This window comes from Ceratotherium simum, chromosome 26 (genome assembly GCF_057802395.1).
Source record: "Ceratotherium simum simum isolate JZ-2026a chromosome 26, ASM5780239v1, whole genome shotgun sequence".
Taxonomy (NCBI): domain Eukaryota; kingdom Metazoa; phylum Chordata; class Mammalia; order Perissodactyla; family Rhinocerotidae; genus Ceratotherium; species Ceratotherium simum.
The window spans coordinates 9,299,988-9,326,785 of record NC_141925.1 but is presented as its reverse complement, the minus strand read 5'-3'; the positions used below and the strand labels follow the sequence as shown (position 1 = coordinate 9,326,785).

Here is a 26,798-nt window from a genome sequence, read left to right as displayed (position 1 = left end):
ACTTGAGGGGCAGAGTTGGGTGAAGCTGTTTCCTCTGCTTGCTTCGGCAGCTCCCACTTCCTGTGGAGACGCCCCTAAGTGAAAAAAGCCCCTAAATCCTTCACCACTGCCTCCAGTTGTGCAGAAATGTGAAGGCCCTCAGCCACAAACACTTCTGCTTCCCCCGAGGAAATTCCCAGAAAGGAAGGGAAGTAGGCAGGCCCTCCGTTCTGTAATTTTTGACACACACCTCTCTCTATTTTCTGCCCTTGTGTGATGCTGGATTAACTGTGCACTGGGGACAGACTGGCCATATTCATGCTGAGAACAGACCACCTCAGTGATGTGGTTCTTGGGTTGCTAGGAAAAGGGCCACTAAGAACAGTTGTGCAGGTTGTTCACTGTACAAGGGTGCTCAGCTTAGAGGGCAAATGGGAGCAGGAATCCAGCACTTTGATAGCCAAGCTGTTACTTCCTGGTGGGGGCTCCATCCTCCAGAAAATGGGCATCTTTTTCTAATTCAACAAAGCCTCTGTATGAGATGGTAGCGACCCTGGTGAGGAGGGATCCTTTACCCCCCCCCCCCCAAACAGCAACAGCAACAATGACAGAAATCCTCTTCCCAAAGAGTTCTGGCCTTGTCAAAGCTGTAGCTCTTTTTAAAGCTGCAAACGAGCCTCTCCCCTTAAGCCTTAGCCAATCTCCCCATCCCAAACACTTTCCTTTTTGTGGTTAAAAATAGGGACTTTGAAATGAGAAAGAACTGGGTTAGAATTTCAGACCTGCCCATTACTATCTCTAATGCGGCCTCAGGTAGATTGCTTCACCTCTCTGAACCTCAATTTCCTCATCTGTAAAATGGAGATGCTAATAGTATCTACTTTCCTTGTTGTTGTAAGGATTTAATGCAATAACACATGTACCGTGATTACACACTACGTGTGCCCCAAAACTGGGAGTTATTATAAATATTAGAGTAGTTTGGCTTAGGAGTTGGGGAGAAAGAGAGGGAGCGGTGTATGGTATGGGTTTTGTGGGAAGAAAGGAAAGAAAAGCAAGAAATAGAAAAAGATATAGAAATGGAGACAGAGGATATAACAGTGAGATTTGTTTGCCTGGTGGTCATTGGCGAAGGGGTCTATTCCCCTCACCATTCTCCATCTCCCTTCTTCCCCGGAGACTTTGTTCTTCTAGCCCTCGCTCCGCATCCCCCTTGCCTTGCTTTCTGAGGGAGGGGCCTGCTGTGGCTCATGATGACTAGGTGAGACTAACAAAAGAGAAAAAGAACCTTTCCCCTCAATTGTCCTTTTTCTGGGCTCAGAATGCTTCCTTACCGATATTGGCATATGCCTCTCTGGTCTCTTCATCACCTGCTATGTCACACAACAGCTTGCTGAACTGTTCGCAGTTGATGGTGTCCGTGTCGGGTTCTGGGAGGAAAAGCCCCTTGGATGAAACAGGAAGGATCTGGGAAGAGGGCTGGTGGGGAAGGAGGGAGAGGCGGGATGGGGCTGGGAGATGTCCCCATTGGGCGCGCGCCTCTAGCGGAGTTGGAGCTGTCCCTAGTGCTGACTGGCGCTCAGCCGTCAGCACTTCCCCAGGTTGCTGACTGTCTCCAAGGCAGGCGGAGGGGTGGGGTCGGACGTGGGAGGGGCCAGAGGGAGGACAGCCCACCTGAGCAGAGCTCGATTTCTTCTTCTCCAGCCAGGTCCATATGGTCATAGAAGTGGTAGAGCTGGAAAGGGTCAGCATTGCTGTTGAGAAGCTCCAGGTACCCGCCTTCTAGTGGCCCCAACTCCATAGCAGCACACTGTCCACTGCCTGGAAGGGAGACACACTCAGTCATCTCAGGGGTGTTTGAAAGATGCAGAGATTGACACCTACCACAGTTCCCAGCTGGCTTGCTCTGTGAGGGCTGGGGTTGGGGGGAGCCTAAGAAAGTGGGCAAGGGTGCTCATTCAGCACCTCCTATGTGCTCAGGGCAGTGGGAAAAGGAAGCCATATTTCCTTCCTCCAAGAAACTTACAATCACACTGGGAAGATGCCCATGATACAGAAGAAGGAACTGGAGAAGAGGGAACTGGAGAAGAAGGAACTGGAGATTCAAGACATTTCATGCCTGGGAGCCAGGAGACCTGAGTTCCACAGCTAGTGCTCCATGAATGACAACAGTTAAGATTTATAGAGCACCTACTATGTGCCAGACACATTCAGAACACACTGAATCCTCACATCAACAACCATTATGAGGTAGGTACTACCACTATCCTCATTTTACAAATAAGTAAACTGAGGCTCAGAGAGGTGAAGTGACTTACATAAGGTAGCCAGGTACAAGTGGAATGAGGATTTGGTTCTGGGCAGTCTGGCTCAGAGACCTGCTTTTAAGTGTTATGCTCTCCTGCCTTGGGTGGCCTCAAGCAAGTCTCTGCTCCTCTCCATGTTCAGTTCCCTAATCTGTAAATTGAAAGAGTTGGGGCAGATCTTTCTCTTCATTATCATTTGTTGAAGGGCATATCCAACGCCTTAGACACTGCTTCGTTTAGTCTTCAAAACAACCCTGGACATGTCCACACAAAAACCTGTGCATGAATGTACATAGAAGCATAATTCATAACAGCCAAAATATGGAAACCACTCAAATGTCCATCAGTGGATGAATGGATAAACAAAATATGGCATATTCATAGAACGGAATATTACTCAGACATAAAAAGGAACAAAGTACTGATGCATGCTTCAACATGGATGAAATCTGAAAACATTACGCTAAGTGAAAGAAGCCAGACACAAGGGCCACATATTGTATGATTCCATTTATATAAAATATGCAGAACGGGCAAATCTTTAGGGACAGAAAGTAAATTAGTGGTTGGCTAGGGTTACAGGAGAGTTGTAGTGGGAAATGGGGAGCAACTGCTAATGGGTATGGGGTTTTTCTGGGGGAGATGATGAAAATGTTCTAAAGTTGACTGTGGGGATGGTTGCACAACTGTGTGACTATATTAAAAAGACCACCAAATTGCACATTTTAAATGGGTGAATTGTATGATACGTGAATTATATCCCAATGAAGATGTTAAAGCAAAACAACACAGCAGCCCTGGAAGGTAGGCGTTACTGGCTCCATTTTGCAGGTGAGGAACTTGAAGCTCAGAGAGGCTAAGCAGCCCGCCTGACATATGCAGCTCTTGCTGGCTAGGGCCAATCTGAAGCCTCATCCGTGTGGCTGCCGTGCCCCTGGCCCCTCCCCACCTCGGGAAGTCTATATTCCACAGTGGGTTCACTTCCTAGGGCCGCTGTAACAAAGCATCACGAATTGAGCAGCTTAAAACAACAGAGCCTTATTCTCTCACAGTTCTGGAGGCCAGGAGTCCAAAATCAAGGTGTCGGCAGGGTCCTGGTCCCCCTGGAGGCTCTAGGGGAGAGTCCTTCCTTGTAGCTAGCTCTGGGAACAGTTGGCATTTGACTTGTAACCTGTATCACTCTAACCTCTGTGTCACTCTAACCTCTGTGTCACTCTAACCTCTGCCTGTATCACTCTAACCTCTGCCTCATCGGCACATCGCCAATTCAGGTCTCAAATCTTCTGCCTTTCTCTTTTTTTTTTTTTTTTTTTTTTAAAGATTTTATTTATTTATTTTTTCCCCCCAAAGCCCCAGTAGATAGTTGTGTGTCATAGCTGCACATTCTTCTAGTTGCTGTATGTGGGACGCGGCCTCAGCGTGGCCGGAGAAGCGGTGCGTTGGTGTGCGCCCGGGATCCGAACCCGGGCCGCCAGCAGCAGAGCGCACGCACTTAACCACCAAGCCACGGGGCCGGCCCCCTGCCTTTCTCTTAAAAGGACATTGACTTAGGGTCCACCCGGATAATCCAGAACGATCTTATTTCAAGATCCTTAACTTAATTAAATCTGCAAAAGACGCTTTTTCCAAATAAGGTAGCATTCACGGGTTCCACGGATTTGACGTGGACGTAGCTTTTTGGGGGCCATCATTCAACCCACTATATGTGGGATGCAGATACATGCTGGAAGCAATCAGAGGAAGTTGTTGGAGGAGGTGAGAGAAGAGCTGGCCTTAAAGGCCAGAGGGTCTGACACAGCCTTCTGAATGCCCCCGCTTGGGCCGGAAGAAAACGGAGTTGAAATGGGGAAAGACAGTGGGAGGATGAGGGCGTGAGAAACACACACAACTCACCACCACCTTCCAGATGCTTCTTTTCCTTTCACTCATCAACAGCTCTCACTACCTATGGAAGGTCTGAACACAGACCCCGGATATCACGGAGAATGAACTTTCCAGGCCAGTGTGGGGCCCTGGCTAAAGCTGCCTGTTTATAATAGTTTGGGTGGGGGCTGCAGGAACCCACACGTAACAGACTTGCATCAACGGCCCAGCCGACCGTGACTGGAGGAAGCAGAACCGAAAGGGGAGGCCGCCTCCCTTTTCTTGGAGTGGGACAAAGGCGGGGGGCGGGGGAGGAGAGTTCCACCTCTCCCAACACACTGGCCTCAGAACCAACACCAAACAATCTACTCTCCTCTCCAGGGAGGGGACCTTGCCTGCCGCCTGCCTCCCCTTTCCAATCTCTGGCATTTACTGAGAGCCTACATTGTAGCAATCTGCCTCTTTTCCCGGGGCAGAGAGGGCTGGTGGCAACAGCTGCGGACTGACCCCAGCAATTCCATGAAGCAGTTGTGCAACTTTGGTCAAGTTACTCAAACTCTCATTTTCTCTCAAGGCGTCAGGTCTGCCAGGGACCTTCAAGCTCAATCTCCTTCATTCTACAGAGCAGAAGATGAGACCCTGAGAGGAGACGTGCCTTGCACAAGGCCCCACAGCCTGCTGGTGGCTGAGCCTGCACCTGATCCCCCAGCACAAGACTCCCAGTCCAGTGCTCTTTCCTGCCAATCAAAATGTTTCCATTCAAATGAACACCCTCATTTATCTAGGCCCACGAGTAGGCAACAGCTCCCACCACAGATGGGCGATGGCAGGAGGTGCAGTGGGGAGGAGCCTGAAGAAGTCTAGCCCAGCCTCACTGATTGATGGCTCAGTTTCAATCTTTGGACAACATCGCCAAATGTGATCCAAGACCAGAGAAACATGCTGACAGAAGAGAAAGGCGGCAACTCGTGTGAGCTTTGGAGTCAAACTGCCTGCCTCTCTACCCACTCTACCTACCAACTCACTGCAACCCGGGCAAGTTCATTTTTCAAACCTCTTGGAGCCTCAGTTTCCTCATCTGTAAAATGGGAATACTAATACAGGGTGACTCAAAGGATTAGGTGAGTTAATTCTCTTAAAGCCCTTAGGAACGTGACTGGAGGTTAGTAAGTGCTTAATGAATGGAAGCTTAGAGCAGCATCCAACACATACACGATGAGCACAAGTATGAGCACAATATGGGGAACGGCCATTCCTGTTACTATTATTAGCTCCTCTCTTACTCTCTGAGGTTGACAAAGGGATCCTTTCTCTTCCATTCCTGCCTGAGACAGCACATGGCGAAGCCAAGCTTTCTGTTCTTTTCTTTTTTTTTCTTTTACTTTTTGTGAGGAAGATCAGCCCTGAGCTAACATCCATGCTAATCCTCCTCTTTTTGCTGAGGAAGACCGGCTCTGAGCTAACATCTATTGCCAATCCTCCTCCTTTTTTTTACCCCCCAAAGCCCCAGTAGATAGTTGTATGTCATAGCTGCACATCCTTCTAGTTGCTGTATGTGGGACGCGGCCTCAGCATGGCGGGAGAAGCGATGTGTCAGTGCGCGCCCGGGATCCGAACCCAGGCCGCCAGTAGCGGAGCGCGTGCACTTAACCGCTGAGCCACGGGGCCGGCCCTCTGTTCCGTTCTATAATGAGACCCTACAGACCCCATAGGAACAAGAAAGCCCCACAGCCAGCAGTGCAGTCTGGAAGGTCTGATCACGGCCCCCATCACCACCACTGAGAAGGTGCCTGGGAGAAAAGTCACCCAAGGGCCTGAGTTCTGTGTTGTTGGCTCACCCTGGACAAGAGAAAATCTCCTCTCAGATTCCACCAACATTCACCTTGGCACCTCCCTTCCTGCTTCCCCAAGACAAAGCCTGTAGGTTATGCACTTCCTCTCCAGTACACAGGGGTTTGCAACTCCCGGTGGCTTCCTGCCTCCACCCTCATCTGAGCTCCCAAAGAGCCCCAGGGAGAAGGCAGGATGGTACTGCGCTCACGTGATGAGGACGAGGCTCAGACACCTCAGTGAAACGGCTCGTCCAGCATCACCTGGTAGGAGAGCCTGAGTCTGAGGCCTGTCTGGGAGGCATTAGGCAAGTGACTTAACCTCTCTGAGTATCAGCTTCCCACCACTAGATCGGGATAATGACACTTACCTGGAGGACCGTGGAAAGGCCAAGAGGGGCTCTGCGTGGGGCGCCAGGCACCCGGGAGGCCATGACCACAGGAAGCCCACTATGCTAGGAAGCCTCAGAGCCGGGACTCAGACCCGAGTCTAGGCTCCCAGTCTAGGTCTCCCAGGGCCACAGCGCCTCCCGTTCATGACAGGATCTACGTGCATCTTGGCCTGGGACTCCTTGGTGTTCCCACAACCATGTTTCCTGTGCCTCCAGATGTTTAGGAGGTCTTCAAAGCCCCCTCAACTGGACTCTTTTCCCCACCTGCAATTCCAGAGGGGGCTGGGGGCAGAGATGGCCCTGATCACCCCACTGCAGCTGCCCCAGCACAGGGCAGACCATCCAGGCCAACAGCCCCGTGAGGGCAGGAGCCCTGTCCGTCTAGCTCCCCTACCCCCAGGGTTCCAGCATGCTTCTGCACATGGCGGGCTCTTTCCACCAACAGGAATGATGCTTAACTAGAATTCATAGGTGCCTTCTTGAGTGCCAGGCACCGACCACATGAGGTGTAGATATCATCCAATTTCGTCTAACTCACACATTAGCTCTTTGTATTCCCATTTCTCAGATGAAGAAACAGAGAAGAGTCATGAGCTGGGATCTGAACCAACTGCCTGGCTCCAAAGCCTCAGCGTCTTCCCGTCCTTCTTGGCCCCTGGCCACCCCGGGAAGGTGCCTTCGTCCAGTGCCAGAAGGCGTGGGTGGCAAGACTATTTCTCCCTTTGAGGAGCCATCTGGAGCACAGCAGAGGAGTGATCTGTGTCTTTTTGGTAAATGGACAGTATTTTTAGAAGGTCCTCTTTGACCCTGCCCTTCCCCCGGGCCACCTTCCACATCCAACTTGAGAAAAAGTTCCTAATCCTTTTGCCACCAAAAGTCCCTTTCAGGGATTCATTTCCCTCCCACTTCACACTACACCGCAGGTTTTTTGTGTGATTTTTTTTTGTTTTTTGCTGAGGAAGATTAGCCCTGAGCTAACATCTGTGCCAATCCTCTTCCACTTTATATGTGGGTCACCACCACAGCATGGCTGACGAGTGGTGTAGGTCCGTGCCCAGGAACTGAACCCGAGAACCCGGGCTGTTGAAGCGGAGCACGCCAAACTTAACTGCTACACTGCAGTGCCAGCTCCTACACCACAGGTTTTGAAAGACCATATGCACCAAAATGGTTTCTGAAATAAAAATTCATGTCTCTCTCCCCTGAGGGAAACTGAATGGTACCAGAATGTTCTAACTCAGATCTCAGCACCTTTATGCTAGGTGCACGCAGCTCCTCTGTGAACCCACATAATAGTCCATCTCTGCTGCAGAGAGTCTTTTGTGTCTGGGGCTGTGCTGGCTGCTCTATATTTATGATCTTGTTTCAACTGTCCTGTCAACTCCGGGAGATTGGTATTATTATACCCATTGTACAGATGATCACAATGAGGTTAGGCTCAATTTATCGAATGCTTTCTTCCCAGAAAGGGGGAGTATATCCTTGAGGGATGAGGAGGTGTTGAGAGGGAGAAAAGGGCTCCTTTGCTACCCCAAAAGCCTTCAGCACTGCTCTGCATGTGATAAAAGAGCATGAGAGGAAAGCCTCCCTGCTTGCTGACTATACTTCTCTTCCTGAGGAAGGAATGGAAAATGTCTGAACTGCGCGTCTAGACACACGAGTTGGAGTCTCAGCTCTGCCTTGATCTCGAGCACACTTCTTTACCCCTCTGAGCCTTAGTGTCACCAACTGGGTGTGGGAGCCCACTCAGCTGAGGCATTTTGGGGTTCTGGATTCCTCACTGCCTGCCAGTCTTCCCCCTCCCTTTCCCCCAAAGCCCCTCTAACACCCCCCTGCTCCCCAACCTCATGACAAGCTGCTTCCGGAGGCCAGATGGTGGCAGGAAGCCAGAAGCCCCGGGACACTTCTGTACCATGACCGGTCCCCAACCAGCATCTCTGTGGGGCGAACAGATCAAATAAGTTCCTCTTTCCCTCTCGCACTCTTGGTTCCCCAGATAAACTCTAAGAGACGACTTGCACAATGATTTACTGAGCATCTCCTTCAAGAAATTCACTGGGCTTTGTTCTCCAGGGGCCCTGAAGAGGTTTAAAACACAGTTCCTATCAAGAAGCTTGTAGTGTGGACTCAGATGATGTTTTAGGAGAGAGATAAAACATGATAATAACAATATAGTGGTTAAGAGTGCAGTGTCTGGGTTCAAACCCCAGTTCCACACTAACTGTGTGACCTCAGATAGGTTACTCAACCTCTCTGAGTTGTGGAACCTACTCCACTTGGTTGGCGTAGCGTCTACCTCATTAGGTTGCTGTGACTTGCCTAAAGTGACATATCCAGGAAGTGTCACTAAGGTGTAAGCTCCAGAATGAAAACAGCAAGGTGTCACTTGACACTGGACAGTGGAGAAAATTAGGAAGCTGGGCAACACCAAGGGCTGGTGGGAGTGCAGTGGTGCGGCCACCCCGGAGAACAACCCGGCACCATTTAGAATACCTAAAGAGGGTAGACCCTACAACCTAGCGATTCCGTTCTTGGGTAGACACCACCCAGAGAAACGCTCCCACAACTCCACAAGGACACCCATCTGGGATGCTCCCCCTGCACTATCTGTGGTCACAGGGAGCTGGGGGCCACCTGGGTGCCCATTGCTGGAGAAGGGACAGTCGGAAGCAGCTGCTGCAATCCATGGAGGATGAGGCAGTGATAGAAGCAACAGACCAAACGTGTACAGAGCAACGCAGGCGGATCTTAAGAACACAGTAGAGAGTGAAAAAGTAAGAGACAGAAGGAGCTCTGACAGCCAGCTCTAGATGTGCAGAGAGACACACGTGCACATGAAAAAGCAACACAGGGGCCGGCCCAGTGGTGCAGTGGTTAAGTGCACATGCTCCGCTCCAGCGGCCCAGGGTTCATGGGTTCGCATCCCAGGCACAGACCTACGCACCGGTTTTTAAGCCATGCTGTGGTGGCATCCCACGTATAAGGTGGAGGAGGATGGGCATGGATGTTAGCCCAGGGCCAATCTTCCTCAGCAAAAAGAGGAGGATTGGCATGGATGTTAGCTCAGGGCTGATCTTCCTCACCAAAAAAAAAAAAAAAAGTAACACATATTTGACAAGAACATATACAAACAAAAGATGCACCTTGAACGCATTAGAACAGGTTCCCAGGAAGGGGAAAGAGGAAGGGGAAAGGAGAAATGAACTAAGAGAGATGCCTCGAGTGGACCGGAGGTCAGACTGTACTGTGAAGTGAAGTGTGCAGTTAAACCAAGGTTGAAAGGCTCTTGAAGTTTAAAAGAAACAAGACAAAACAAACATGGTGTGGGGTATTTCTGTGACTCACCAACAGGGCCTCACAGGGCCCTAGATGCTCAAAAAAGAACAAACTTGCAATCTTGCCACCCTGTAGGCTGCTGGGGATGGGGTGATCTGGGCCCAAGACCCCCAGTCCTGGGAGGGAGATGGGAACATGCAGGGCTCAGAGGTGGACAGGGGAAGGCAGGCGCCCTCAGCAGAGGAGGAAGCCACAGCACTCTGTCCTGCTCTTTGCTGGCCCAGCATGGGTGTCCCAGGAAAATGAGACAGAGAGGATTTGCGGAAATTGCTGGTCTCACTCAAGACTTTCACTTCCCGGAGGGGCTGGAGGTCGTCACAAGAGACAGAAGGTAAACAGAGGTACATGGCAACGTTGTGGGACTTATGGGGTTGGAAGGCAGCTGGAGGTTCTGGTTACTCAAGGCAGGAAGATTGGAAGGTGTGTGAGTGTGTGTTTTAATTACCATCACAATGTCTCCATATAGAGTACACAATTGATTGTTGCCAAAGTCCCCACTACTCCCTATTGCCTTCCACCTAGCCCCATTTTGCACAATTATGGCCCCTCAGGCATTTGGGTTTGCAACCCTTGGCTTGGAGGCCTTCTAAGTTCCCTTCTATCTCTGACCTGCTGGAAAGACGATGGCTTGGGATGGATGGGTGATTGGGACAGGGAGAGGCAGAATTAAATTCTGTCCTCCCCCACAATGGAATTGAGACGTACAGGAGGGTCTCTTCCTACAGAAGGGCTTGGAGGGGACTGGCCCTGAGCACCCAAACTAGCCAACTCCACAAAGGGAAGGAACGGGAAGTATGAGAGTTGCGGTATCTGGGGGGCTGGGTGTGTCTCCCCAGCTCTGGTTCCAGCTCAGACTGAAGGGGGAGTAAGAGGTAAGCTCTCTGGGAACCATGGGGCACAAAGAGTTGCTCCCCACTGGACCCAGCCAGCTGCTCCACCTCGTCCTCTCCAGTTCCAGCACCAGCAAGAATCTCGGCATTTCCATTACAGCTCCCAGCCCCCTCCGGGCTAGGACCAGCCTAGGCAAAGGGCCTCAGAACAGGAAAGCCAGGAATGTGAGCAAGATTGGCCCCAGTCCCTGGTCAAAGGGCTTCTCCGCAGTTGGAGGGAGAGCAGAGGAAGCAGATTGGCACAGCCATGGAGACCGCTGAGTTGACAACAGACTGGTAGGATGGGACCAACACAGGGAGTCATGAGATGTGAGATCTGGGCCCTGCTCTGCATCTGACAGGCTGTGTGACCCCGGGCGAGCCCCTTTCCGTCTCTGGTCCCCAATGCCCTCAGCTGTTAAATAAAAGGGTCATATAGAGCAGTGGCTTTCAAATGAAACTGTACAAGGGGCCCAAATCCCAGAACAGCTGATGATGGAGCTATTCGATTAAAGAGGATTGGGGGGCCCAGAATCTCCCCTCCCCAAAAGGGCCTGCACAGAATACAGTTAAAAACACAACTCCAGAGGCCAGTTTCGGCCTTGGCCTCCAGCCGCTCCCTCATTTGACAATTTCAGCTTGTGTAGTGGATGCTGTGGTGTGCTGCTCAGACCAGCCCCTTCAGGGCCAGCCGCTGGAGGCTAGCGGCTCAGAGCTCACAGCTCAGCCTCTCTGTGGATAGCCCAAAGTCACCCTCCTTCTCCAGGGTAGACCACATGCAATGATTGGTCCCCGTGGGATGTAAAGGTCTGGTCTCCTTGCCTCAATGCGGGACCGTCCCTGGAGGCTGTCCCAGCATCTGCGTTCCTCGCGGGATTGGCCGAGACCTCTGTTGTGATGTCCTGCAGCCCAGCTCCTCCCTCTGCCCTCCTCCCCGCCTGTGACCTCTCCCAATAAACCTCCCATGTGCAAATCTCCATCTCCGAGTCTGTTCCCGGGGAACCCCACCTGAGACAACTTAGTTCTGTTTTTCCCCAAGTGGGGCCTAGAAGCCCACCAAAGACCCCACAGAGACCACCTCTGAGAGCTCGGCAAGCCATCTATCTTCTCTGGAACTCCACTGAGGACATTCACCTCATAGCAACTGGGAAAATCTTGGAACTCAAATGAGACAACCTCGGCTGGTGCCTGTGCCTGTAAACGGCACAGTCCTTGGGGGTGAGGGGTCTGGGGGTCCCAGGATGAGAAGGGAGGAGACAAGCTGTAAGAGCTGGAGCCAGGGGAGGAAGGGTGCTTTCAGTCCTTGTCCAGAATGCAAGCCCCCTTCCAGCTTGCTGGCCTCTCCACCTCGGGCGGCCTTCCCTCTGCACGCCTAGCTGCAGTCAACCATCTGGAAAGGAGTCCAGCAAGTTTTTCCTGGAGGAAACCTGAGCCTGGTGCTGGAGTGGGGAAGAGAACGAAGATCCTGCAGCTGCAGTTAGCAAAGCCAGGCCCCCAACCCCAGTCCTCGCTGCTGGACCCGACACCAGCGCCAGGCCCTCTTCTGGAGACTCTGAGACAAACCAGGGACTGGCCCTGCCTGCCAGGGTCTGATGACAGAGCCCAGCAGTTGGCAGGCTTGGCTGTGAATCAAAATGGCCTGGAAAGATGCTAAACACACAGCAGCCCAGGCCTCACCCCTAGAGGTTCTGATTCGGTAAGACTGGGCAGGGCCCAGGAATCTATATTTATAATTGAGCATCCCCATTGTGCCCTACCCCTGATGCACACACATTTGCGTTGTAGCGATTCTGAGAACTAAGATAGGTTTTATTTCCAAGGCAACCTGAGTTTCCACTTGCCAAGAAGGCATTGCCCCTCATCTCGCATGGCTTCTCTAGGCCAGCGGGAAGTCTACAATTCTCCTTCCCCCAAGGGAACCTTCCAGACTCTCCACTGCTGCCACTTCTCCACTTCTTCCCAGCTGGAAACCCTGGAATCAGCTTGAAGGCTTCCTCAATTCTTATATTTTTCCTTCCAAAAGCCCCTCAGTAGCCATCCCCTTGATCTAGTCGCCCCCAGCCCCACAGCCTAGATTGTTACAATGATTAGCAGACATTTGGTCCTGTCGAAAATGTCCATAAGACATTTGGTCCATAGACATTGGGTCCACGCCCAAAGGTCCTTGACAGCTGGTCCTGTCAAAAATATCTGTGAGCATATTTGGTTCATGCCAAATGGTTTTGGACAGGATCAAATATCAAGGACCTTTTGGTGCAGACCCAATGGACATTTTGGACAGGACCAAATGTCCTACAAGGCTCACAATAGCTACCAAGTCTTCCCACTCACCCAGAGTTGCCCAAACTTCAGGCATTCATCTGCCTCCTTCACAATTTCATGGTCATATCTGCATACTACCTTTTCTATAATTTACCTTAGTACTTTCCTTAAAATTAACTTTTTAAAGACACAAATACACTTATTTTACAAGAAAACTTTCTAGAATTGAAAGCAGCAACTCAAACACATACTCATAGCAGCACTATTCACAACAGACAAAAGGTGGAAACAATGCAAGCGTCCATTGACGGATGAATGGGTACACAAAATGTGGTCTACCCAGACACTGGAATGTAATTCAGCCATAAAAAGGAACGCACTTGTGACACATGCTACAACGTGGATGAACCTTGACGTTACACTAAGTGAAAGAAGCCAGACACAAGGACAAATACTGTATAGTTCCACTTATATGAGGTACCTAGAGACCTGGAGTAGCCAAATTCACAGAAACAGAAAGTTGAATGGTGGTTGCCAGGGGCTGCCAGGAAAGAATGGGGAGTTAATATTTAACGAGTTTCAGTTTGGGAAGATGAAAAAGTTCTGGAGATGGATTGTGGTGATGGTTGCACAACATTGTGAACATTTTTAATGGCGCTGAATTGTACACTTAAAAACGGTTACAGTGGTAAATATCCTATTATTATTTAAAAAAATAAAACTCTGTCACTATCTCGCACGGGGGAAAAAAGAAAGTATCACCTGCCGTTGAAAATAAAACGTTATCGAAATAATGCCAGCTGCCCTACCACTTTGCTAAAAAGAAACATTAGCTAGTATTCTAGTGCTGTTAAAGATGCCTACACACAAAAATGGAGAAGGATTGAAAAAGAATCAGAAAAGCTCGCATTTCTTCCCTATGAGACCAGTGTCAATTAATGCCTTTTTGAGAACTGTCTTTGGAGTACCGATCATGCACGTGTCCAAGTCTTTGGAAACCTCCCATGACTTCCTCTCAGATCTTTCTATGGAATCCCTCTATAATCGATAACGCTTACTCTCCGCACACGTGTATTCTTTGTAGCTTTTCCAAAGTGCTTCTGCGCATGTCAGGCAATCATCAAGACAGTGCTCATATTTTATCCCTCTTATAGACGGAGAGAGGAAGTCACTTGTCCACGGTGACTGATGGCAAGTCTGAAAACCAAGTCCAGAAGCTTCCCCCTCTCCCTCAGGCCACTTCCCTGATTGCCTGGGACTGACCCCAGGCCCTGGCATAGGGTTCTTGTGTTAATTTTCCAACTCCACTCTTCGCAAGGTGCCGAGGTCTCAAGATGCGGAATCAGGTGCCTGCCATTGGACAGACTTTGCTGTATCAACAAGTCTCCCTCTGACTACCCAGGACCTGCCCTGCATTTGTGGAGAATCACATCCCGGCCCAGGCACTGGACTGGGCTCTCAGAAGACCTGGGTTCAAATCCTGACTCTGCCAATGACTCAGCTATGTGGCCTTTGGCAAAACCTCCCCGAGAAGTCCCCAGAGGTTTTGAAACATGCAGAGATCAAAGGGTTAGACCACATCAGGGCTTCTCAATGTATGTGCGACCCTTCGACCTCTAAGAGACACAGGAAACACCCAGGAGAGATGTTTTGATCGGCGGTTGGGAGCCCCACCCCAGGCCCAGCCAATGGGATCTGGGGGCGGGGTCTGGGAACCTGCACTCAAAACAGCCTCCCAGCTGATGCCCATGGTTGGGAAGCCTGGGACCTCCTGGCTCAGTTATCTCTGAGGACCCTTCCACTCCACATCCTGGGATCTTGGGGACCAGGTCCTTGCCTAAGGCAGCTTGGGATTTGGAAGGCAACGCTTTGCTAGGCACTCCTCCCCTCCCCCTTCAGCTCCACCAGGCCCTAGAGCAAGAAGCATCAATTTCCTTAACCTTTTGATTGGCTAGGAGTAATTCTTTTCTTGGCGGTGCGGGGAGTGGTGCATAAATGGAACACTTCCTGCCAAAGTTAGGAACTGGAGGGCGGGGGGGGGGGGGGGGGGCGCTGTGGACTCCTGGGCTTGTGTCCTCTCCCCTGTGTCACTTCGGGTGGAGAGAGGGGCTGTGAGATCCAGAGGACAGGTTTTAAGGGTCCCAGACAGAGCTAGACATGGGGGCTCCAATTCTGGCTGTTCTGGGACCCAGAGAGGCCCCACCCTTTCTGGGGCCCCTTAGTTTCTCTCCTTAGAGGGCGTGGCTCAGGACCCCAGGTGAAGTAGAGATGCCAAAGGTCAAAGGCAGCCCGGGAAAGCCCCTGAACCCCAAGATGGTCAAAGAGAGGCGAGGATTTCTCCAGTCCGCCTCCCCCATAATCCTCCCTATGTAGGGGACCCCACCAGAGGGGTCGGGTACCCAGACTCCAGAGGTAGAACGGGAATATGATCCAACTGGGAAACTGAGGCTCAGAGAAGGGCGGCCCTGGTTCAAGGTCCGGCGTAGAGGGAAGCCCTGTGCCCCGCTCCGGGCGCCCCTGAGTGCCTCTGCAGACTCCGGGACGCGCAGAGTGTCTGCAAGCTGGGGTTTGGCGCCGCCACCCGCCTCTGCTCTGCGCCCCAGTCTCCACTACCACCTGGCTTTCCCCGCCGCCTCCCCTCGGCCCCAGCGCTCTGGACCCGGCAGCCCAGCTCTGGGGTTCCCGGCTCCCGGTTCGTGCGTGGAGTCCTTCCAGGTGTGCTGGAAATGAGGAGTTTCCTGTGTCTACACTCTGCACATTCCCTTCCTCCTCCTCCTAGCCTTACTGTGTGACCTCGAGCAAGCAGCTACCAGTCTCTGAGCCTGGATTCTCAGCCCGACTTTAGGGGCTGCAGAGGGGACCTTGGTCACCTACCGCTGTTCCCCGTACTGGGACTCTCCGCGCGCTGCCGGTGTCTTCTCCGTCCTGCGAGCTCTGGGGCTTCCGCGAGCCTGGGGCGGGCCCGTGGCCACCCCCTGCGGCTGCCCCTTTTCTCTTTCACTTTCTCTCTCCACCTGCCGGGCTTGGGCCAAGCTGGGGAGCAAGCAGGCACCCACGCCTCCCTCTGCTGCGCCCACCACGTGCTTTCTCAGCGGCGCCTCGGATGCACTCCCACACTCCTGGACGCTCGCGGAGCGTTCACTCAGCTCCTCAAAATATCCGTCCCCTGCCTCGGGAGAGCCAGCGCGCCCACAGGCATGTGATCTGCTAGCCCTGGTCTGCAGGGAGCTCATCCCCACCCCTGGGTGGCCCTCGATTACTCTCGGGCTCAGCCACACCGTGAAGGTGGCAAACCACTCCTGCAGGGCACATGGACCCAGAGATTTGCTCGCTGAGCCAATCACTCCAAGGAAGCCGGATGCCCTTGGGAGGAAGAGGAAATTCCTCAGGGACCTTCACTGGCTTAGAACAGCCCTGGAAACCCAGCGTTCCCATCACCAGACCCCCTGGCAACATTCCTCCACCCTTCCCCCTCCAGAGTCCTGGACCCTGGCTCTGACCTCGGTGAGACCCTGGGGACATCACTTGGCTTCCCAGGCTTGGATTTCTCAGGCTTATCTGGAATTGAGGGGGTGGGTCAAGGAGACTTCTGACGGTTCTCCCCCCTCAAAAACTCCCCCGACAAGCTCTGGCTACATTCAACAGAGCTGGCAAACTTGTCATCATTCTGGGTTCAGAGGATGCACGCATTTCCATGGTGGCTGAGACAGCGTCCCACTCCTCTCAGCCACACAACAACGGCAACAATATTGGGCTCCTAGGAGGGCATTCGTTCCTACAGTGTACCAGGCACTGTGCTAGAAGCCTTTGATCCCTCATCTTACCCTGTCATAAGAGTTTTCCCCTTATCCCATTTACAGCTCAGAAAAACAGCCTCAAAAAAGTTTGGTGACTTATTCAGCGTCACACCACATGCAGCCAACAGTGCAGCTGAGAGTTAAACCTGCCGCGCTGCCTTCAGAGCTGGTGCCAGCTGTCTGTGCTGTGCTGTCTCTCACCATCCGTCCCCCATCCCCCATTTCTTCCCCAAAACACCATTTGGAAACTGGAGAGAGGGCAGCATCTGTCCAGGCGACAGGCTATGGCCAGCCAGCTGGGGCTCGACAGCCACCCCAAGGGACTGACTCTAGCTTTGGTTTCTGGGCTTCCGGGGATGGGGTGGGTCTGGCAGGGGTCCCGTCCTTCGAGGGCACCCCTCAGTGTTTACCTGGCGGAGAAAGGACCTTGTGGTTGGCCAAGCCAGGCCATCAATGCTGAGGGCTAACGACACGCCCCCTGAAAGTTGACCGTCTAGAACCCTTCAAGCTGATAAGCCCTCTCACATTCCAGGCATCTGGGCTGACTTGAATGTCCCTCAAGTGGGAGGAAATGGCCAACCAGCTCACTTCTTCCAACTGCCCCAGCAGGACAAGGACCCCTATCTCCGGCCCCTGCCCCCAACTCAGAGCAGTGTCTCTGTTTATTTGGGATGGCGGGACCAGCTGAGACCTCACTCCAAATTAAGAAGTATTCTCTGCCCCAACTCCCTCCACCAGCCTTTTTACCTTGGGGCTCTGGCAGGTAGGACCCCGCAGGACGTGGAGCCAGGCAACGCATGGTGTGGGAAACGCAGTGAGGCAGCAGCTTCTGGAGTCTGGCGGCCTCCTCTGGCGCCCTCAGCCTACCCAATGATGCCTTCGGATGCCCAGCTCAGGAGCAGGCGGCCTCATCGCTAGCATGTCTGTCTACACTGGTCAGGATCGCGCCAAGGCTAAGCCAGCATGCAAAGGAAGCAAGCAAGGGACCAGCAGAAAACTCTCCCCCTTCAAGGTGGCCTCAAGCTGTCAGATTTCTGTGTCTAGACACGCTCTAATTTGTCCACGCTCCCTTAAACCCTCCTCTTGCCTCTGATGTTAATTTCAGTTCCTTGTAGTGGTGATTTTAGAAGGTTGTGAGCTGTCTGTTGGAGGGAACCTTCGACTTGCTGACATTATGAAATGATGGAGACCACAATGGAGCCACTCTGGTCCAGCTGCCAACATCTGCCATCCTCTGCAGGATGGGGTCAGGATCAGAGCCCCACAAAGGCCTCAAGACAACTGGGTTCCAGAGACTTCCTAGATTTCACTCCCCTCCACCACCCCAAATAGCCCTGAATTTCCATGGAGATCATGAGTGGTCCTCCCATCATTTTCATTCCAAGACATTGGACTGAAACATAAATTACACTTGAAGAGGTGTTACTCCAAATATGATATACTTACAGCCAGATGGTTTGGGGTGACACGCAGATGTGGTGCTAAATAACGTTGACTCACACAGGGAGAAAGTTAGTGCACTTTCAAGCTGTGCTCCTGATGGCACCCAGAAGAAAGTCTCAGTTTGGGGCTAAAATGTCTTTAACATCTCTAATGCATGATCACCCCATTTCATGGAGAGCAGCCCCCAGCCTCAAGCCTTCGTCGGACAACAGTATTTGGCAAGAATCAAATAATGTTACTCTGCTCTCCTGTTTAATAGTTACCTTCTCTGTGTGGCATTCTTTTTCATTCATGGTAGACATAAACTTTCCTTAAAAAATAAAGTTGAAAAAAAAATGTGAGTGGTCTGAAAAAGAAACTGTCAAGTAAATAATAATATAGATGGTGTGCAGAAATCATACAGGGGGTACTGAAATGAATGGGAAACAGTGACTTAAGTGCATCATGCATTTTTACTGAAAGAGCACTGGGCTGGGAGCCTGAAGAGCCGATGTCTAGCCCCTGCTGTTATTGGCAGGTGTGTGACCTTGGACCCCTCACTTCCCTTGTTTGGGCCTCAGTTTCCCCACGTATGAAATGATGATAATGATGCCTATCTTTCTACGGTGATTATTTTGAAGCCATCCCTGCTTTCAGAAGTCTCAAGGGAGGAAGTAGACAGACAAACAAGAGTGCTAATAGTCAACTGGAAACAGAGCCTGGCTTTGTTAGGCCAACAAAACAGAAGTGACAAGTTTTAGAAATCCCAAGAAGTCTCATCTTCCCATGACCTGGTGCCCCCTGACCATTCAGCTCTCTTGAGGCCACGTCCGGGAGTCCCTTCCTGTGCTCAGAGACAGCCAGTTCTAATGGCCATGGCCAAGGCCGTTCTGAACCAGCTTCGTGGCAGGGAAGAGTTCGGAATGAGAGCCAGCCAGGCCTGGGGGTGCACCTGCCCGGAGTCATCGTCTCTCACCTGGACGACAGTGGCAGTCAGTTACCTAACCTCATCCTCCCTCACCCCACCCCATCCCCACAAGACCCGAGTCTGATCACGCCTGTATCAACACAGAAGGTTTCTGAAGAGGGTGGTGACATATGCCAGCCTGTGTGTTAGCCAATGGCAGAGGCTGTGGATTGCACAAGGAAGGTCTGGAGTATAGAGACCAAGGAGGAGGCGCTGTGGTGCCCAGCCAGGAGCTGATGGGGATCTGAATTTCAGCAGAGCCAGTGGAGATAGAAATGAGGAGAGGGGGACAGGCTAGCACAGAGGAAGAATGACAAGGCTCCTGGACCGAGCGGATAGGGCAAGGAGCAGGGCGGAGGGGTTATGCAGACTCTGACCCCAGGATTTCTGCCTATTAAGGCATGCAGCACTTGTGCTGATGTTCCTCTTCAAAACTCCCCCAGAGCTGGTGACCATTCTTCTGAGCCCGGGCTGCTTTGGATAAAGTCAATTCCCTTCTGACTGAGGGGCCTTCTCTGTGCTGTTGAAGCCAGCATTGCCCAGGGCATCTGAATTTCTTTGTCTCAAGTCAGGATCTAGCACTGCAAAGACCGCTAGCTACCAGCAGAAGCATTGGCAAAGTTACCAGTCCGGGGTCTCTTGCCAAGGACCGAAAAGAGGAGATGAGGGAGACCTTGATCTTCCAAGTAAGATTAGCGTTGCAGCAAGCCTGCCGGCCCCTGCCGTGCGGTCTCCCCAAACCGACCCTGCTCGGCCCTCCCTGTGTTCTCTGCTCTGGCAGCGTCCCCCGGGACCAGCCCCTGCCTTCTCCCCACCCGGCCATATTTTAGCCATCTTTCAAGGCCCGAGTTCTCGCCTTCATTGTCCTTCCAGCTAACAACAATCTTCTGCTTTATTCAGTTTTAGAAAACTTGTTGCCATGTATTTGGCAGTAGATCACGAACTTCCCATTTCACGAGTGTTGATCCTGTTGCCTCTGATTAGATCAAAAAGTCGTTAATGTCTGGGACCGGTGGCTTTATTTTCTTATTTAAAAGACACACTACTCCAAGATCATTGGAATGAATGGATGGAGTTTGGATTTGAATGATCAAGGCAGATCATTCCAAATGGATGAAGAGTCCTCCCTTACCAGGTTGTAAGTGCCTTTTCTTATGCTTTTTTGTGACCACCAGAACTCCTAGCGGGTGCTAAATAAATGATTGAGGAGCAGGGAGGGAAGGAGGAGAGAAAGCAAGGAAAAGAGATCTGAGAGAGGTAGGTGAATAGACAGAATAACACTGGTATGTTTCCCAATTAGGCAGGTAGGAAGGTGAATGAGGATGTAAAGCTATTAGTAGGTAAATATAGGAGTAGATGCGTTGGTAGGAAGGCAGCTAAATAAGTTGATAAGTAAATATATAGGCAATTAGATAAGTAGAAAGATTGATAAATGGATAAGCAGATATAAGTTGATGAATTGATGAGCAGATATTAGCAGGTGGTTAGGTAGACCAGGTAAGTGCGAGGGCAGGCCGGTGGGTGGATGGGCAGGTGGCTGGAGAGACCAACAGAGAGTAAGTCAGGACACAGATGAGCCGCTCAAGGTAACAACAACAGAGAACAGAAACCGTCCCTGGTTGGGTCAGGCACTGGGCTTGGAGCTAAGCCGAGTAGGGAACAGGCCACCGGCAGGCCTGGGAAAACCCATGGGGAAGTGCCAGCTTCCGGGAGCAGGTGCCTCTCCTTCTGAGGCTCCTGGGGAAGATGGTGAAGTGGGTCTGACTGGCTGGGAAGCCGCCCAAGGTGAAAGGACAGCAGTTGTCCTTGCCAATGCGTCTCCTTCCAGGGGGCGGAGGAGGCTCCCGGGTCAGAGTGGGAACGGGCCCCTGGCAGAGGAAGGAGGAGGGAGGGAGGGTTCAGCCCCTCTGCTCTCCGTGGTCTGGGCTCTGGTGGCTCTCATCCTAAGGGCCAAATGGGGAAGGAAGCTGGAGGGAGAGCTGGGCTGCCTGGTGTGTGTCCCTCCCTTTCCAATAAATCAGGCAACATCCTAGAGGGATCCTTTGTCTGTGGTTCCTCGAATAGAGTCCTCATGGGCAAAAATACCACATCAGGAAAGCACAGAGTGACAAAACAACGATGGAAAGCCAAAGAAAACACTAAAATCTGAAACCATGCCGGGGGCGGGGGGGTCCTACAGCCTCTGAGAGAGCATGCCGAAAAGGCACCTTCACAAACCCAAGGCTGGCCGGGTCTGACTTCTCCCCCAGTCCTCCACCCCTCTGTTCACTGTGGGTCTGTGGCGGCCCTGAACGCCACCCTTGCGGCTGTTGAGTCAGACCAGCTCTCCTCTCGCAGGGAATACACATGTGCCTTACGTAGGACGCAGTCACTGAATCCTCAGAACAGCCACGCTGGGTCCTGTTATAGCCTCCATTTGATAGATGGGGAAACTGAGGCCCAGAGGGGTCCCAGGAAGTGCTCACCGTCATACCCTTTGGAATCAGGGAGTCACCACTGGCACTCGGGCCTTCTGAGGCCACAGCCCATGTGCTTCACCAAGTGCCAACAGAGGGCAGGGGCCACATTGACTCATTTCTTAGATGTACACAGCACGCAGGCACCCAGCCCTGTGTTTCGCATGGGGCAGGTGTCTAGATATTATGTGGGGCCCCCAGTGAGTCTGTAGACACGATTGTTTTCTCAGCATCTCAAACCCCTGGTTTATTGTCTCCCTCTCCAATTCTCCTTGCTGTTAACCCCTTCTAGAGTTTTCTGTCTAATGCCAAGCACTGCCTTGTTTCCCAGCTAGCATCTCATTTAACCCTCACTATGGCCTTGGGAGGTTTACATCATCACTCTCATTGTAGAGATGAAGAAACTGAGAGTCAGAGTGGTACAGTCATGTGGCCAAGGTCACACAGTTTGTAAGTGGCAGAGCATGGCCTCAGACCTAGAGCTACCCAACTTCCAGCCTGGTTCTTTTTCCGTCACCGTCATCCTAACTCTCTTCTCTGGCCTTGGATTGCCCTTCCAGGTGTTGTCACCCACTGTTGACCGAAGAACGCCCAAGTGTTTGCCTTGATTCCCCAGGGAAGCTGCTGAGTTCCATGAGGACAAGGACCTTGCCTCCCACGCCTCCCCCAAACTTGGCTGGGGTTGCAGGCACACATGCTGCTTTGTATAGCAGAGTCAAACCCCCAAGGTCACATCCCCAGGAGCGGGTTTTCTGCACAACTGTAACTGAAGAGCTGCAACATCTGAAGGCGCCTTCTGAATCATCAAGCTAGTTTCAGTTTGAGGCTGGCCAACCCGTTTCTGGTAGGTTTACGGTATCCCTTTGGGTTGTTTAGAAGAGGCAGCCAAGCAGAAAGTGCAGCAATAGGTCTGGACTCATGAGATCCAGCAGCCCCCCTCCCCAGGCTGTGCCCTGAGGCAAATCACTTAACCTCTCCGTGCCTCAGTTTACTCTTTTGTAAAGTGAGAATAATAGTAGCGTATGAACCACCCACACATCTACTCACCCAGTCCCCATCCACCTAGCCACCAATCACCCATCTACCCATCCATCCACCCATCACCCATCCACCCGCCCACCCCCCCATCCGTCCACCCATCACCCACCCGCCCGCGCACCCGCCCATCCACCCATCCATCCACCCATCACCCATCCACCCGCCCACCCACCCATCCGTCCACCCATCACCCATCCGCCCGCGCACCCGCCCATCCACCCATCCGTCCACCCATCACCCATCCGCCCGCCCACCCGCCCATCCACCCATCCATCCACCCATCACCCATCCACCTACCCACCTGCCCATCCACCCATCCGTCCATCCCTCATTCATCCATTCATCCACCCAACCTTCAACAAATACATAACGCTCACCTACTCTGTGCCAGGCACTGTGATAGGCATTTGGGATGCATCTACGATCAAAATATGGATCCCTGCCCACATGGAGCTTATTTTCCAGTGGGGGAGTCAGACAATAAACAACAGACATAATACAAAGTAAAACATACAGAAGGTGAAAATGTCAGTCTAGAGAGGGGGCTTGGAGTGTGGGCAGGGAGTTGCAGTTCTAAATGGGATGGTCAGGATAAGCCTTGTTGAGAAGGTGACATCTGATCAAAGAGCTGAAGGACGTGAGGAGGTTGGCTAAGAGGATGTCTGGAGAAGAGTGTTCCAGATGAAAGGAACAGCACGTGCAAAGGTCCTAAGGTAGAGAGTGTGCCAGGCCTGTCCCAGAAACAGTGAGGGTGCCAGCATGGCTGGAGTAGATGGGCAAGGCAGAAGTAGGGAATCAGAGCAGAGCAGTGATGAGAGCCAGATAGTGAAGGGCCTTGTGGGCCATTGTCTGGATTTAGCTTTTCTTCTGAGTGACATGCAGAGTCAGAGCAGGGTTTGGGGCAGTGGAGAGTAAAGATCATTGCAGGGCTGTGGAGAGAGTTACAAAAGCTTCACGTGGATGATTTCCTCTTCTGAACCATCATTGAAACTGAAGGCAGTGCCCTTTATTTACAAACCACACGATTCTCTTTCCCCATTCTCCTTCCCCTCTGAAGCTGCTCCTTCCCCAGGCACCGCAGGAGCACACCTGCCCTTAGTCCCGGGTCAAGCCTTGCAGCCCTGAGGGGAGCTGGCCTGGAGGACAGGATGATGGAGCAGGGAAAGGAAGCCATTCATCCTTCTCTGTCTCCCAGCCCCCTGAAGACCACGCCACCCTGAGCCCAGTTCCCTTTCTAGAGTCACATGGGATCAGAAATAAACACACTACATCCCCAGGGAGGAAACGGAGTTAAGTAAGAGGAACCAGAGCTTGAGCAGAGAGAGGAGGAGGGAGGGGCAGAGGTGTCGGGCAGCCGCCAGCGTGTAAAGGAGCCTGTAGTTGATGGGGGGGGAGCCAAGGAGAGAGGCAGGCTTTGACCTCCCTCCAGGTGGGCTTCTGCACCCCCTCCAAGACCACACAGGCTGCTTGTACTCCCATTAAGAAGCCAGGGAGATCATTCAGGTGGTAAAGATGCCCCGCACCCCCAGGAGTCTGTTAGGAGCCGGAGAGTAAAAGATGTGTTCAAGAGACCTACAGAGACCATCTGCATGAGAATTTAACCATGGAGACAGCCAACCCCTTTTAAACTTGTGTCTTGGCAGAAGACTTGGAGAAATACCTACACCGCCCCGGTGCCCATGGCAAGACCATCAAAAGGCTTTTTACCCCTCCATCCAGGTGGAGGATAAGAGCTTGTCTGCCTTCAAATCCAGCCTCCGCCACTTCCCACCTGGGACCGGGGTTGTGTCCCCTCTGGGTGGTCTCTGTTTTCTTCTTTGTGTGTAAAATAAGGATGGAGCTCATCAAAGGGCCTAGGGTGGGCGTGAGGACCACCTAAGAAGGTGCTGGAATGTGCTCAGGTTGTGCCTGGCACTCAGTAAACACTCAATAAACATGAATCATTGCTATGATCTTAAGTTTCAACTTTCACAGAAACCATGACTGGACCGAGAAGGGCTAGAGTTTATGACACCAAGTCATAAAATCGGAAAAGCACAGATTTGCGTAGAGACAGAACAAACATGTGTCTTTAGGAAGAACACAGTTTACGACAAAGTGAGAACCTCTTCATAACTGGGAAGGAAGACCTAGCATGTTTGAGGAGGCCAAAGTGTGAGTGGAAAGAGTATGGAGTAGGCTAGTTTTTCTGACTTAGGATGCATCAAGTGTCATCAATACACTTTTTAAAAATAAGACACACTTTCCCTTTCTCCCTCTGATCTGGTTCCTATTCTGTCTCTGTCTCTCTTTTTCTCTCTCTCTTTCCCTCCACCTTCCTCCTTCTCTGCCTCCCTCCGGCGCTCGCTCCCTCCCTCCCTCCCTCCTTCTCTCTGTCTCTTTCTATTCTGTCTCTCCCTTCCTTTCTCTCTCTCTCTCTCTGTCTTTCGGTTTCTGTCTCTCTCCATGACACAGATACACACACAAGCAAATGCAGGCACATGCACACACATGCCCACACATGCAAACACAAACGCACACACGTGCGCATGCACACATATGCACACGCGGCATCCTCTGCTCTCCAGCTCTTTGGCTCCTTCTCTCTGTGGCACCCCATTTCTCCATCTTTGAACTGCACTGATTGTGCCGGCATCCATCTTCCCCACCAGACAGACGGGAGATGATCTGTCCACCTGTGCCCTCCCAGTGCCCCAGCACAGTGCCTGACATATCGAGGTGGCTCAGAGAGTGACCCAGGCAGGCATTTGGCGGCACGCCTCCAGGATGGTTTTCTCTTAAGCAGAGCGAGAAGCACGCTGTGTGCCTCCAGCACACCCAGCACCACAGACTGAGTTCTCCAAGCACTTGTGGCTCCTGCCAGCTCAGCCAGAGGCTCTCATACCTGGCCGTGTCTGCCGTCCCACCTCTGGACAGGAATGATCATATTGACTTACTTTCAGAGAGGAGGGAAAATCCTTGAGCTGCCTACAGCCAGTCATTGCTCCTTGAGCAAAGGGATGCCAACTTACCACCAGGGTCCTTGTAGCCAGGGTCCCTCTCAGCTGCCGGGGCCTGCAGCCCACTCCAGGCCAACCCCAAGAGGGCCAAGTTCAGGTCTCCTTTCTCCAGCAGGGTCAAGGAGATCTTCCTGGCCAGAGCCTCGCCATCAGGCTCCTGGAGCAGGGCGCAGTAGTACTCCCTGGAGAGAAGCTCCTCTGCCAGCATACTGTCCAGGAGGGCCTGTACCTGGCTCGGCCAGTGGCTGGACAGCAGCATCCGGACGTGAGTCAGGATGGTCTGGAACTGGTTCATGGCAGTGCTCGGAGGCAGGGAAGCTGCCTTTGTCAGAGCCTGGGATCTCTGCTCGCCCTGCCTGTGGCATCCAAAACATGAAGTGAGAAACAAGATGAGGGAACCTCCGCAGTGTGTTGCCGTCTATTCCTACTCAGGAAGATTTCCTCATTTGCCTTATAGGCTGGGGTGCCTGATGAATGGATGCAAATGGGTTCCCAGACTGGTTCAGACCCCACAGACATTCACTGGTACCACCCGTGTGCATGTACCAAAGAATCCCACAACCTTGTGAATTCCATTAGATCCAATCCAGTGTTTACTAAGAGGAAGAAAACTTGCCTCTTTGAGGATCTTTAAGGTGATCGTCCTTTTCAGGTTGTATCATAAAGAGAAGGCACTGGGGCATAGAGGTCGACCAGTTGGATTTGGAGCTACGCTGCCTGGGTTCAAATCCCAGCTCTACCACTTGCTCATTATGTGACTGGGGCAACTTACTTAGTCTCTTCTCGTCTCCATCTGAAAAGGTGGAGTGATAATAATAGTACTCCCCTCATAGAGTTGTTGGGAGGATTAAATGAGATAATGTGTCTAGAGCGCCTAGCACATTATCTACAACACGTAAGAGTTCAAGAAATTTGAGTTCCATAAATATGAGCCATTATTATTATTATTGATTTATCATGCAAACAATTCTGTGTCACCTCAGGCTCAACCTCACTAGACCTCAGTTTCCTCCTCTGCAAAATCTCCCAATAAAAGTAATCCAGTCCCACTGGGTTGTCTTGAGGATTAAAAGAGATAATGCATTTAACGGGCTTAGCACTGGACTCAGTAAGCACTTAATGAACATTGACTATATACTAATATTATCCCCAATTTACTAATGCACAAAACAGAGGCTTTGCATAGGAGCCAGTCTGTTTTAGGATTCTAATCTAAAAATCCCCAACCCCATTATTTTTTATCATAGCTGATTGCTCTCCCTGAAACACACCATGACCTTGTT

General features: G+C 51.8%; 1 protein-coding gene across 3 annotated transcripts in view; it reads right to left on the bottom strand.

The window, feature by feature from the left end:
• CIITA (class II major histocompatibility complex transactivator) overlaps positions 1 to 25,878 on the bottom strand; it is a 47,621-nt gene extending 21,743 nt beyond the window's left edge. Inside the window, exons 1-3 of one of the 3 annotated variants that reach the window (XM_087416952.1) lie at positions 25,528 to 25,878; positions 1,654 to 1,800; positions 1,314 to 1,409 (exon numbers count right to left, since the gene is read on the bottom strand). In XM_087416952.1, coding sequence (XP_087273078.1) covers positions 1,314 to 1,409; positions 1,654 to 1,800; positions 25,528 to 25,810 — 526 coding nt within the window. In that variant the 5' untranslated portion in view covers positions 25,811 to 25,878. Of the gene's footprint in view, positions 1 to 1,313; positions 1,410 to 1,653; positions 1,801 to 15,710; positions 15,791 to 17,380; positions 17,611 to 25,527 lie in introns of those variants that run through there. The other 2 variants (XM_087416953.1, XM_087416954.1) reach the window with 2 other exon arrangements.
• Between the last annotated feature and the right edge of the window lie 920 nt (positions 25,879 to 26,798).